The 12,165-nt window shown below is 41.5% G+C and overlaps 1 protein-coding gene across 13 annotated transcripts in view; it reads right to left on the reverse strand.

The window, feature by feature from the left end:
- Nucleotides 1–12,165, reverse strand: part of LOC131679280 (disintegrin and metalloproteinase domain-containing protein 33) — a 1,109,813-nt gene that overhangs the window by 786,796 nt on the left and 310,852 nt on the right. For all 13 annotated transcript variants that reach the window (XM_058960010.1, XM_058959995.1, XM_058960002.1 and 10 more), the window contains exon 2: nucleotides 6,712–7,610. In XM_058960010.1, coding sequence (XP_058815993.1) covers nucleotides 6,712–6,781 — 70 coding nt within the window. In that variant the 5' untranslated portion in view covers nucleotides 6,782–7,610. The remainder of the gene's footprint in view (nucleotides 1–6,711; nucleotides 7,611–12,165) is intronic.

Genomic DNA, 12,165 nt, shown 5'->3' on the forward strand with positions numbered 1-12,165 from the left:
GGTCGAAGTAGGTGAAATATCGCCTTATTCTGTTCACGAATGCGAAAATTGTAAACTTTGCTAAATACTATCCGCTGTACCGTTAACGAATCCGTCTCCGGAAATGCTACAAGTGTTACCAAGAAACTAAATAATCTAACCGAAATTTCAAATAAGAAACAGTGGTCAAAATGCAAGCCTGTATGCTGTACGACCAGGTGATGACGAAGCTTAAGGGGGGCGTCTGGAGTAGTGGGCAAAAAATTCTTTTTTATCTGCTTAATTGTTAGTATTGAACCTCAAGAATAGTCTCCAGCAATCTCGGTGGCCATGCTGAACTTCATTTGTTTTTGAACTTCATTTGTTTTAAACACCCAGGCACAAAAAACTGACTGCGATAAAAATACAGTGTAAACAATACACTCTAAACTACTTCTACCTTAATTTTCAAGAGAAAATACCCACTATGTTATTTTCTAAAGCGTTTTTTTCCGTGCTGCAATTTGATGTGGGACACCCTTTAATAGCGTTTTTCTCGAAACCACGTTTTTCAAATTGGCGACCACGATAACTCAAAAAATAATCAACGAATTGACTTGATTTTTTATGAGAATGCACAATATGTGTAGCTTGTCTATGAACCACAGAAAACCCAATAAAAATAATTTTCTCACTATTATTTTGAAGAAAAGTGAGCAAATTTTACAGTATGAAGCGAAACTCGAACTTTTTTCTAATTTTATTGGTTCATCGCGCAACTACAAGTAACTAAGCTTTACAAATCTTCTTGAATTTCCTGTGTCAGACAATTTTATCAAGAGTTACCGTGTTCGCCGCGGTGCTCCTCAACGTGGAAATGGTTGGACGTCTGCTCTTGGAACGCTCGTATGTGTGGCTCTGCGTGACCGAAAATGTTTTTTTTTGTGCACAGCGAATGTATAAATAAATTTTAACACCGCACAAAAGATCCATTGTTACCTTGCCTTCAAAATTGAAAAAGAAAATGAATTTAGGTTTGAGCACTTTACACCAGACCGGTTTCAAACAAATTTTACAAGGCTCGTCCTACTCACGATAAGCTTCTTGAAAAATTCAAGATTGTTTTCATGAAAAATAATTATGATTTGGCAAGGAATGTGTTCCTGTGCAAGAATATCAGCGTTTTTGGGAAGGGTAAGCCAGTTGCTATTGTAGCAAAGATGACAGTTGGTCCAACGAACATGCACAACCTAAGAGAGAATACGTCAAGTAATTCTCAGTTTCGTTCAATAGACAAGCAATGGGGGGAAGGGGCGTGAATGAAAATTAATTCAGCAGGCATAATCGTTACATTGATCGGATTGAGAATTAGTCTAATCAACCAATCGAGACCGATAACTAAGGAAGCGATCGTCGGCTTCTAAGCGGCATCAACAGTAAAGTTCGAGCATTTCTTTGAAATAACTATAAACGTTTCTGTTATTTTTATGAATAATTTGTTATTGCTTGCTTGCTGTCACATTTTATTTTTAGATTGCAAAAAAGTATACGCATTTGAAAGGCCCCATAAAATAAAAAATAGTGTAACCAATAAAATACAAAATCTGAAAAAACCTAATAAAATAAATAAAATGAATAAAATTCATAAAAATACAAATAGCTTAAACTGGATTAAACCACGAGGATCCTCGTGATCACCGTTGGATGAAAAGAGCAATATCCCGAGCAATGTAAAACATTTAAATTAAAGCAAGTGGAAATCATATTTTCAATCTAGCAACAAATTGAAATCTTTTTTTGTTCTAAGTTCAAATTTGTTTAAATATGGCATCACATTTTGAACTCATTTTCCTATCCTTACATATTTTGCGTTTTTAGAAGATAGATGTAATTTTTTCATAAAAATTTTAGATTGATTGACATCATTTATAAAAATTTTATATTTTTTAACGAATTTCTGTATACACACTGTAAATCTTCTGGCGCCCGTTGCGGAGTCTCGGTTTTGCGCCCCCTTGCGGTATTAGGTCATTTGCTTTTCAGCCTCGAAGTATGTATGATTTTTATAAAAAATGCGGAAGCTAATTTTCTGAAAATCTTTAAAAAATGACGCAGAAAAACGAAAATTTTCACCCCATTTCAGACAATAACTTAAATATGGAGCAACAATACCACAGTTTTGTCAAATTTTAAATATGACCTCGTTACTACGTTACAACCGTTATATTTATTTTCGTTGGTCGTATACTTGTAAAAAAAAACACCGAAAAAGCCGATTTGCAAAAATTTGTACCGAAACACATACGTGTTTCACTGTCGCTGTAATTTCCATCAGCAAGTCATTAACTGTATAATCAGGAAATCAGGAAATGCTAGGTGTTTGAATGCGCCAGAGGAAGTATCGATTCAGGAGACTGCACATTAGGGTGCCAGTGCCAATGAATGAGGCAGAAATAACCATCGAATTTTATAACCAATCAATTTCAGCTCAAATGGACATAATTAAGGGGTCGCGCAAAACGGTTCAAATGCACCAAATTTCACCAGGACCCTTTGAATATTCAAAAAGAAAATCCGTATTTTTGATGCCAATGTCATGAAACGTCACTATCTAATGTCATCACAAAAAATACTTATGTATTGCCTGCATCGCAATTTGGAAAATTTTGATGAATAGAGATTTGGGCTTTGAAAGTTTTTTTTTTGTTAGACAAAAAGTTTTGGAAATGTATGATACGTCGGATCTTGTATCATTATATCATCTTGTGCACTTCTTTTTTTTTGAAAATGTAGCCCTAGTACTTTTAATTTTTTAAACAGAAATTAAAAAAAAATCTAAATTTTTCCTCGAATTCACACCAAATCTTGACAATGCATTTCTAAGACATACAAATAAAAACTAAAAGCTACATTTCTGTGTTTTCGTTTTGTGATTGTCATTTTTACTTTGCATTTGACAAAGGCGGAATTGACGTCGTTTGTTTATTTCAACCGGCATATCATCTAACTGATAGTCGCTGTAACATTTACGGTGATTACCACGAATTTCAGAAGTGCTGACAGCTCGATTTTTATCGAAGAAAGAGAAAAACATGAGCTGTATCATTGTGTGCTATGTTTACATTTCAATACAGATATTACTACCATAATAGCTTAAATCTAAATGAAGGTATTCGCTAGCTGGTATGCGCACCGCTTGTTTGTATGCCGATGCTTCAAAAAAAAATGATCGGAGTACAGTTGCAATATTTTTATAACAAAACAACACCAAACCCCCAAAAAGTCTTCAAGAGTCAATTATCGAAAGTAAAAATATCTGATCGAGAAAATTTTCACGTTAAACACGAGTTTACGCTTTTTTTTAGAAATTGGGCTTGAATAAAGTTTGATCCGCCATTTTTGATCCACAGATGTAAAAACATGGTTTCAACGATTTGTATAGAAGCTTTCAAGTTGTTTCCCCTCTAACATACTCTCCCAAAAATCCCAGCTCATGGTAAAACGGGTGTCGAACAAGATTCGCCATCAAAGACTTCACTATTCCGGTTAAAATCAATCACATTCAATCACTCGGTCGAACAATATCCAATCTTCTTTCAGATCAAAGATAATCCGCTAAGTATTCGGAAGATTTCGAAGGAACCGGCGCTGACATATTCAACCGAGACAAATATCTTGTAAGTTTACCCAGAAAATCACAGAAATGTGATATTCTGACTAAAGCAAGAAAATAGCGCTACTGGCGACACGCCTTTTAAGATGGACTATTGCGTCTACAAGCCCGCTCACAAAGTTGAGATCGACGGTGTAGTCAGTGATGCGAAATTGCTTTTCGTGGATCTACTGAAGAATGAGGTTTCAACGTCCCTTACTCCGCTGAGCAAACATTTTGAATGCTTTTCAAACTTGTGTTAGATAACCTTTAGTTGGACAGTCCATATCATTAGGCCCCGCGTACAATCAGCGTCCGAGGAATCTGAGACGTTCCCTTAAAAACGGTCCTAGCACTCCGTTACAGAAATACTAAAAACTGCTAAACCACTCGCCACGATAAATTATTATGCTCTTTTGACTTAGGAGAGAGACTCCATGTATGGACATCTTTTACTGCTCCCAAAAATAAGCGAACGAGATTCCTTTTGAAGGCTTAATTTTTTCTCTTGGGAGACTTCCAAATATACCGGCTCGACTATGGTCTGCCACAAAGACGAAGCTGACACCTCTTGGTCTTAGAAATTTGAGACAAAACAAGGAGTTTCCAATGATTCCAGGAATACCAGAAAATCTCATGCGACATTTCAACCAGAGATTCAACTTAGTGCAGGACTCATTGGGCACCGGCAACTTTGTGATATTGTGGGCCTGCCGCCATCATGGAGATTACATTCTTCATGGTACGGGATGTTTGCCCAAAACCACCTATGCAATTCATGTGTCTATGAAATTGAGAAAACAAGCGGTATAGTTTCGTTATTTTGTTAATTTGAAGTCTCTGCAATTGAAGTTTTCGTGTGATGCAACTCAAACGCGTTCGGTGTTTATTATGTTAGCCACTGTACAGTCAAGAACAACACCATTTATCTGAATGGGACGGATAGGCCCGATTGGACCGCAACGTTACCATTTTTTAATAAGTTCGATTTTCGAACAATAATTCAGTGTGTACCTGAAAATTAATCTCCTATCATGACTTATTTTATGATTTATCCTCACTTATTTTGTAAAGCAGATCAAAATTTCAGCGCCCTCCTAGATTGGCGTCCTAGGCGGGGATCAACCTGGCCAACCGCACGCTACGGGCCTGTATTCAAACTTACTATTGCTGACCATTATCAAAATTTCATTTAACTCACTTCCATCGACAATTAAATTAAAACAATAATTGTTAAGAATCGAATAATACTAAAAATAGTGTTTCGTCCCAAGAATATTTTCGACAAACAAATTCATTTTGATGCCAAATGATTTCAAAATGTATGAAAGGTTGAGGTCCGATGGCAAAGCGAAAATATCAGTCTGAAAAAAAGTTTCTTGATACCTACGTAATGATAAATAAAAATCTTGAAAACAAAATTTTGTTGAGAACAAAGTCTCATGTTTTTTGACAGTTATGTAACCACAGGGCACATCACGGAAAACAGCGATCTGAAGTCGCTAAATTCATCCTCCTGCAGCCAATTTTAAAAAAAACATCTTTCCTGTTAATAAAACACATGTACCAACAATGAAATAACATCGATCGGTCTAGTCTCTCCAAACCAACAACCAGCACAGTAAATATCGATAGAGACAGATTTACAACAGTAACATCCGTAAGAGCAAGAAACAAATAAAAACTTTTGACTTCAAACCTCATGAAAGCTCTCCCGATGAAGACATGGACGTGAAGAATAACGCGAGAGAAGGAAAGTGCGCTGACTGACAAGTTGTGGTGGAAAACACAGCAAATGTATCACCGACAAGAAAACGGTTCTCAACACGCAGGACCCTTCCGTCCGCAGTATTTTTGTGCCTTTTTTATTTTTACATAATGTAAAAATATGAAAGCTCCACGGTTAAAATGCAGTTAAACCGTGCGAATCCACATCAGCCCATGACGATTTCAATAGGGTCCGTGTTTCGAAAAAAATAAAGAACCACTGGAATATGTTACCAAAAATCCGACATAGGAGGGCTTTTGATTCAGATTTCATTAAAATTCTTGAAGAAAAGCTGCAACAGCAAGCTCTTTAACCAATTTAAAAAACAACTTTACTATCATCCAACCTTTGATTGGATTGCAGTTGGTTGAACGAACACAAAATTAGATGAGAAGTTAAATTAAAGGATTTGTTGTTACTTCCCTTCAACCAAACTAAATAATGGGAAGTTTGTTAGACAATTATTCCACTGCCTCTTCAAAATCCCGCCACATATCACCACCCATTCACGACAACCGGTGATGTGTGATAGACCTCAGATGCACCACATCAAACCATGATTGATTGGACTTAATCCCGGCATAGTTTGTAATCACCGCGCCGGAAAAGCCACTATTCATGATTCCCCCTCTATCAACAGAGTCATTGTCAGTCATGTTGCCGGTTGTTATTAGCTCTCTAAATCATCTTGTTCCATTGGTTGAGTCTTTAACGCAACAATGCACACACACGCCGGCAAGTCTACAGATTCAACTTACCTTTACTTCCTCACCGACAAGTATAGCATGTAGGTGGCCTGCAGCAATTCATTGGCTAAGCAGTCAGTGAGGCGACATCGAGAAATTAATAGAATCACTCAAGTCAGGCTTGCACCGTGCTAGTCGGTTGTCACTGATAAGCCTAATCTTGCTACCTGCCAGCCAGCCAGCTAGCAAGTCACCTGTCTGTGTTGGTCCGTTTAAGAACCAGTTGAACGCTGACCCGGACCCGGATCGATAAATGTCTTCGCTGGCCATCTGGTCAATGGTTGTCCAGTTTGTCAAGGCGAGCCAAGATGGACGAGGCGGATAAGCACGGTATGATGGATGTCAGCATTAACATGCTTTGATTGCGTTTAATGGGAACCGTAAAATGCAAGCTGGACAGAGCGTTACGATAAATGGTAAAAGCTAAGAAAAATTTATTATAGCTGAAAGACGCTTATCATGGCACTCCGTGGGATGCATTTGAGTACAACTCGTAAAATAATCAAATCAGACTCCTTTTTGTCGACCAATTTCCTTCGGTTATATTACAGTAATTTAGTCGAACAATTAAATGCCAACGAACTTACCTCCAGCTGACTCGGCGAGTGCCATTGCTAGGGCTAGGATGGCAGCCCTGAGTGGGCTCATTAGTTTCATTGCTGCTAGAGTTGCCGCAATTGTTGTTGCAGATCACGATCCTCCTGATCCTGCTCGCGGCTGGCAGTTACCGTAGTTTTAAAGAAGACAGTGCTGAAAGTAACGGTTTCCGAGCCTGTCTTTGTTTTCCTAGTCGTCTTCGTCGTCGTCGTCGTCGTTCCTGGATGCTGGTACTCGCGCCCTAATCGATACAGTGGTGCCATTCGAAACGACCGATGCACCGGAACAACGTCAAACAAAAATGGACACCACCCGTCGGCTGATCCCGCTTCTTCGCACAGAGCACGCAACCTACGAGCTACACCATTGTGCGTTTATTCGCTGTCGTCTAATCATCGTTATCCTAGAAAATCGATTCACACACATACTATTGAACTGTGAAACATCCGCACGAAAAGCTACATCGATCATCTACGACAATCTAATCTTCACTGAAACCATGATGTGGATTTTTTTTTATTTCAATCACCGATACAAAACTACGAATGCTCACTGAACTAGTTTTCTTCTTTAGCTATGATCCTAAAAACTAGAGAACCTACTTACGAAAGTACACTTAATTGTTATTTTTTTCAACAGTTCCACCCAATCCGTCGAGGACAGTTCTGTGCTTTTCACTGGGCGAAGATTCTCGGTTGGTTGTTTGTACCTGTACCTAGTAATTCGCTACAGTTCATTGATGTGGTTAATGAAGGAACAGTGGAAGAACAAGGTGGGGCGAGGGTGATGGTTCCATCGCCGCCTTCGTCGTCCAGCGATGTGCCTTTCGATTCTCTTTCTTGCCCCAGAAAATGTACTTTAATTCCAGACTAGCTTCGGAAAAGCTTACCTGCGGGAGAGAGATGAAAACAGAAAAGAAAAAATCAGTTTGATTTCATTAAGGTAGAGCAATTTCTTGTACTTTTATGATCTGTTTGTTTGAGATGTTCTCTGAAGAGCATCACCGAGCGTACCGAATGGTGGATGAGAAAAAGCTTTTAGTTATTTTTTCAAACAAATCCTTGTGGATGGAGATTGGAGATGGGTTTGGGAGTGTTGTGGGTGTCGGGCGGGGGTTCACTTTGTGTGTGCTCGCCTTTGCGGCACAGGGATTATGGTGGTTTATTTTTCTCTCTATATATTATGCTTTGCAGCGCAACATCGGTAATCCTGCGGATTGGAGAAAATACATTGGTTTAGTGGTTTCTTTCTGCGCATTGCTGGCCTGTCTGATGCCGGACGATGCTGCTAGGTGAAGGAATATTTTAATTTCAATCGATTTTTTGTTATCTTTAGGATTCGGTAGATATGGCAAAGGTTGTTGCCCGGGGGAGAGTTTCAGTGCTGTTTTCTAGTTGTTCCAGAAAATTCTGGTAGAACCGATGATTACGCCTTGTGCTTTAACGTGAGCTTCTGGTTGTAGAAGAGGGGATTTGGAGGCTGTTTTTATAATCTCGAGTTAAACTAAATGTAAAACAGTAACTTGATACAGGAGTAGCTTTGATTAAACTGTTGATTGACGTTAGCTAAGCATTGGGTCTTTGGTTGAACAATCACGGAAAACAAACCACCGAGATGGTACTTACGATTTTTTCTCCCCTTTTAACTATCGAAAATCTGGCTTCGGAATTCCGATGTCGAGGATCCGACGTCGCAAATCTGATGTCGGAATTCCGATGTCGACAATCCGACGTCGGAATTCCGATGTCGGATTTTCGACATCGGAATTCCGACGTCGGATTTTCTACATCGGATTTCCAACATCGGAATTCCGACGTCGGATTTTCGAAATTGGATTTCCAACATGGTAATTCCCGCGTCGGATTTTCAACATCGGAATTCCGACGTCAGATCTTTGGCATCGAAATCGCGACGTCGTATCGTCGACGTCGGAATTCCAACGTCAGATTTTCGACATCGAAATGCCGACGTCGGATCCTCGACATCGGAATTCTAACGTCGGATTTTCGACATCGGAATTCCGAAGTTGGATTTTCGGCATAGGAATTCCGACGACAGATTTTCGAAATAGGATTTTTGGAATTCCGGCGTCGAATTTTCAGCATCTGAATTCTGTCGTCGGATCCTTAACATCGGAGTTTCGACGTCGGATTTTCGACATCGGAATTCCGACGTCGGATTTTCGGCATCGAAATTGCGACGTCGTATCGTCGACGTCGGAATTCCAACGTCAGATTTTCGACATCGAAATGCCGACGTCGGATCCTCGACATCGGAATTCTAACGTCGGATTTTCGATATCGGAATTGCGACGTCGGATTTTTGGCATCGAAATTCCGACGTCGGATTTCTGACACCGGAATTCCGACGTCAGATTTTCGGCGTTTAATTCCGATGTCGGATCCTCGACATCGGAATTCCGACGTCGGATTTTCGACATCGGAATTCCGACATCGGATTTTCGACATCGGAATTCCGACGTCGGATTTTCTACATCGGAATTTCGACGACGCATTTTCGACATCGGATTTCCGACATCGGAATTCCGACATCGGAATTCCCGCGTCGGATTTTCAACATCGGAATTCCGACGTTGGATTTTCGATACCGGAATTCCGACGTCGGATTTTCGACATCGGAATTCCGACATCGAATTTTCGACATCGGAATTCCGACGACGGATTTTCTACATCGGAATTTCGACGCCGGATCCTCGACATCGGAATTCCGACGACGGATTTTCGACATCAGAATTCCGACGTCGGATTTTCGACATCGGAATTCTTATGACGAAAATCCGACGTAGGAATTCCGATGTCGAAAATCCGACATCGGAATTCCGATGACGAATATCCGACGTCGGGATTCCGATGTCGAAAATCCGACATCGGAATTCCGATGACGAATATCCGACGTCGGGATCCCGATGTCGAAAATCCGATGTCGAAATTCCGATGTCGTAAATCCGACGTCGGAATTCCGTTGTCGAGGATCCGACATCGGAATTAAACGCCGAAAATCTGACGTCGGAATTCCGGTGTCAGAAATCCGACGTCGGAATTTCGATGCCAAAAATCCGACGTCGCAATTCCGATATCGAAAATCCGACGTTGGAATTCCGATGTCGAAAATCCGACGTCGGAATTCCGATGTCGAGGATCCGACGTCGGAATTCCGATGCCAGAAATCCGACGTCGGAATTCGGATGTCGAAAATCCGTCGTCGGAATTCCGATGTCGGAAATCCGACGTCGGAATTCCGATGCCGAGAATCCGATGTCGGAATATCAATGTCGAAAATCCGAAATAGGAATTCCGATGGCGAGGATCGGACGTCACAATTCCGATGTCGGAAATTCAACGTCGGAATTCCGATGTCGAAAATCCGACGTCGGAGTTCCAGTGTCGAAAATCCAACGCCGGAATTCCGATGTCGAAAATCCGACGTCGGAATTCCGGTGTCAAAAATCCGACGTCGGAATTTCGATGTCGAAAATCCGACTTAGGAATTCCGATGTCGAGGATCCGACGTCGGAATTCCGATACCAGAAATCCTTCGTCGGAATTCCGATGTCGAAAATCCGACATCGGAATTTCGATGTCGAAAATCCGACGTCGGAATTTCGATGTTGAAAATCCAACGTCGGAATCCCGATGTCGAAAATCCGACGTCGGAATTCCGATGTCGAAAATCCGACGTCGGAATTTCGATGCCGAAAATCCGACGTCGGAATTCCAATGTCGATAATCCGACTCAGGAATTCCGATGTCGAGGATCCAACGTCGGAATTCCGATGCCAGAAATCCAACGTCGGAATTCCGATGTCGAAAATCCGAAGTCGGGATTCCGATGTCGAAAATCCAACGTCGGAATTCCGATGTTTAAAATCTGACGTTGGAATTCCGATGTCGAAAATCCGACGTCAGAATTCCGATGTCGAAAATCCGACGTCGGAATTCCGATGTCGAAAATCCGACGTCGGAATTCCGATGTCGGAATTCCGATGTCGACAATCCAACGTCGCAATTGCGATGCCGAAAATCCGACGTCGAAAATCCGACATCTGAATTCCGATGTCAAGGATCAGTCGTCGCAAATCTGATGTCGGAATTCCGATGTCGAAAATCCGACGTCGGAATTCCGATGTCGGAATTCCGATGTCGACAATCCAACGTCGCAATTGCGATGCCGAAAATCCGACGTCGAAAATCCGACATCTGAATTCCGATGTCAAGGATCCGTCGTCGCAAATCTGATGTCGGAATTCAGATGTCGACAATCCGACGTCGGAATTCCGATGTCGGATTTTCGACATCGGAATTCTTATGCCGAAAATACGACGTTGGAATTCTGATGTCAAATATCCGGAATTTCGATGTCGAGGATCCGATGTCGGAATTCTTATGTCGAAAATCCGACATCGGAATTCCGATGTCTAAAATCCAACGTCGAAATCCCGATGTCGAAAATCCGACGTCGGAATTCCGATGTCGAAAATCCGATGTCGGAATTCCGATGCCGAAAATCCGACGTCGGAATTCCGATGTCGATAATCCGACTTAGGAATTCCGATGTCGAGGATCCGACGTTGGAATTCCGATGCCAGAAATCCGACGTCGGAATTCCGATGTCGAAAATCCGACGTCGGGATTCCGATGTCGAAAATCCGACGTCGGGATTCCGATGTCGAAAATCCGACGTCAGAATTCCGATGTCGAAAATCCAACGTCGGAATTCCGATGTCGAAAATCCGATGTCGGAATACAGATGCCGAAAATCCGACGTCGGAATTCTGATGTCGAAAATCCGACTTTGGAATTCCGATGTCGAGGATCCGACGTTGCAATTCCGATGCCGAAAATCCGACGTTGGAATTCCGATGCCGAAAATCCGACGTCGGAATCCCGACGTCGATAATCCGATGTTAAGGATCCGACGTCGGAATTCCGATGTCAAGGATTCGACGTCGGAATTCCGATGTCGAAAATCCGACGTCGGAATTCCGGTGTCGAAAAACTGACGTCAGAATTCCGATGTCTATAATCCGACGATTGAATTCCGATGCCGAAAATCCGATGTCGGAATTCCGATGTCGAAAATCCGACTTAGGAATTTCGATGTCGACAATCCGACTTAGGAATTCCGATGTCGACAATCCGACTTAGGAATTCCGATGTCGAGGATTCGACGTCGGAATTCCGATGTCGAAAATCCGACGTCGGAATACCGATGTCGAAAATCCGACGTCGGTATTCCGAAGTCGAAAATCCGACATCGGAATTCCGATGTCGAACATCCGACGTCGGAATTCCAATGTCGAGGATCCGACGTCAGAATTCCGATGCCGAGAATCCGACGTCGGAATATGGGTATTTTCGGAATGTACTTGTCGAGTAGGTGCTAGAAATTGATGTTTGACGCTATTTTGAAATCCAAGATGGCGA

The sequence above is a fragment of the Topomyia yanbarensis genome, chromosome 1, assembly GCF_030247195.1.
Source record: "Topomyia yanbarensis strain Yona2022 chromosome 1, ASM3024719v1, whole genome shotgun sequence".
Taxonomy (NCBI): domain Eukaryota; kingdom Metazoa; phylum Arthropoda; class Insecta; order Diptera; family Culicidae; genus Topomyia; species Topomyia yanbarensis.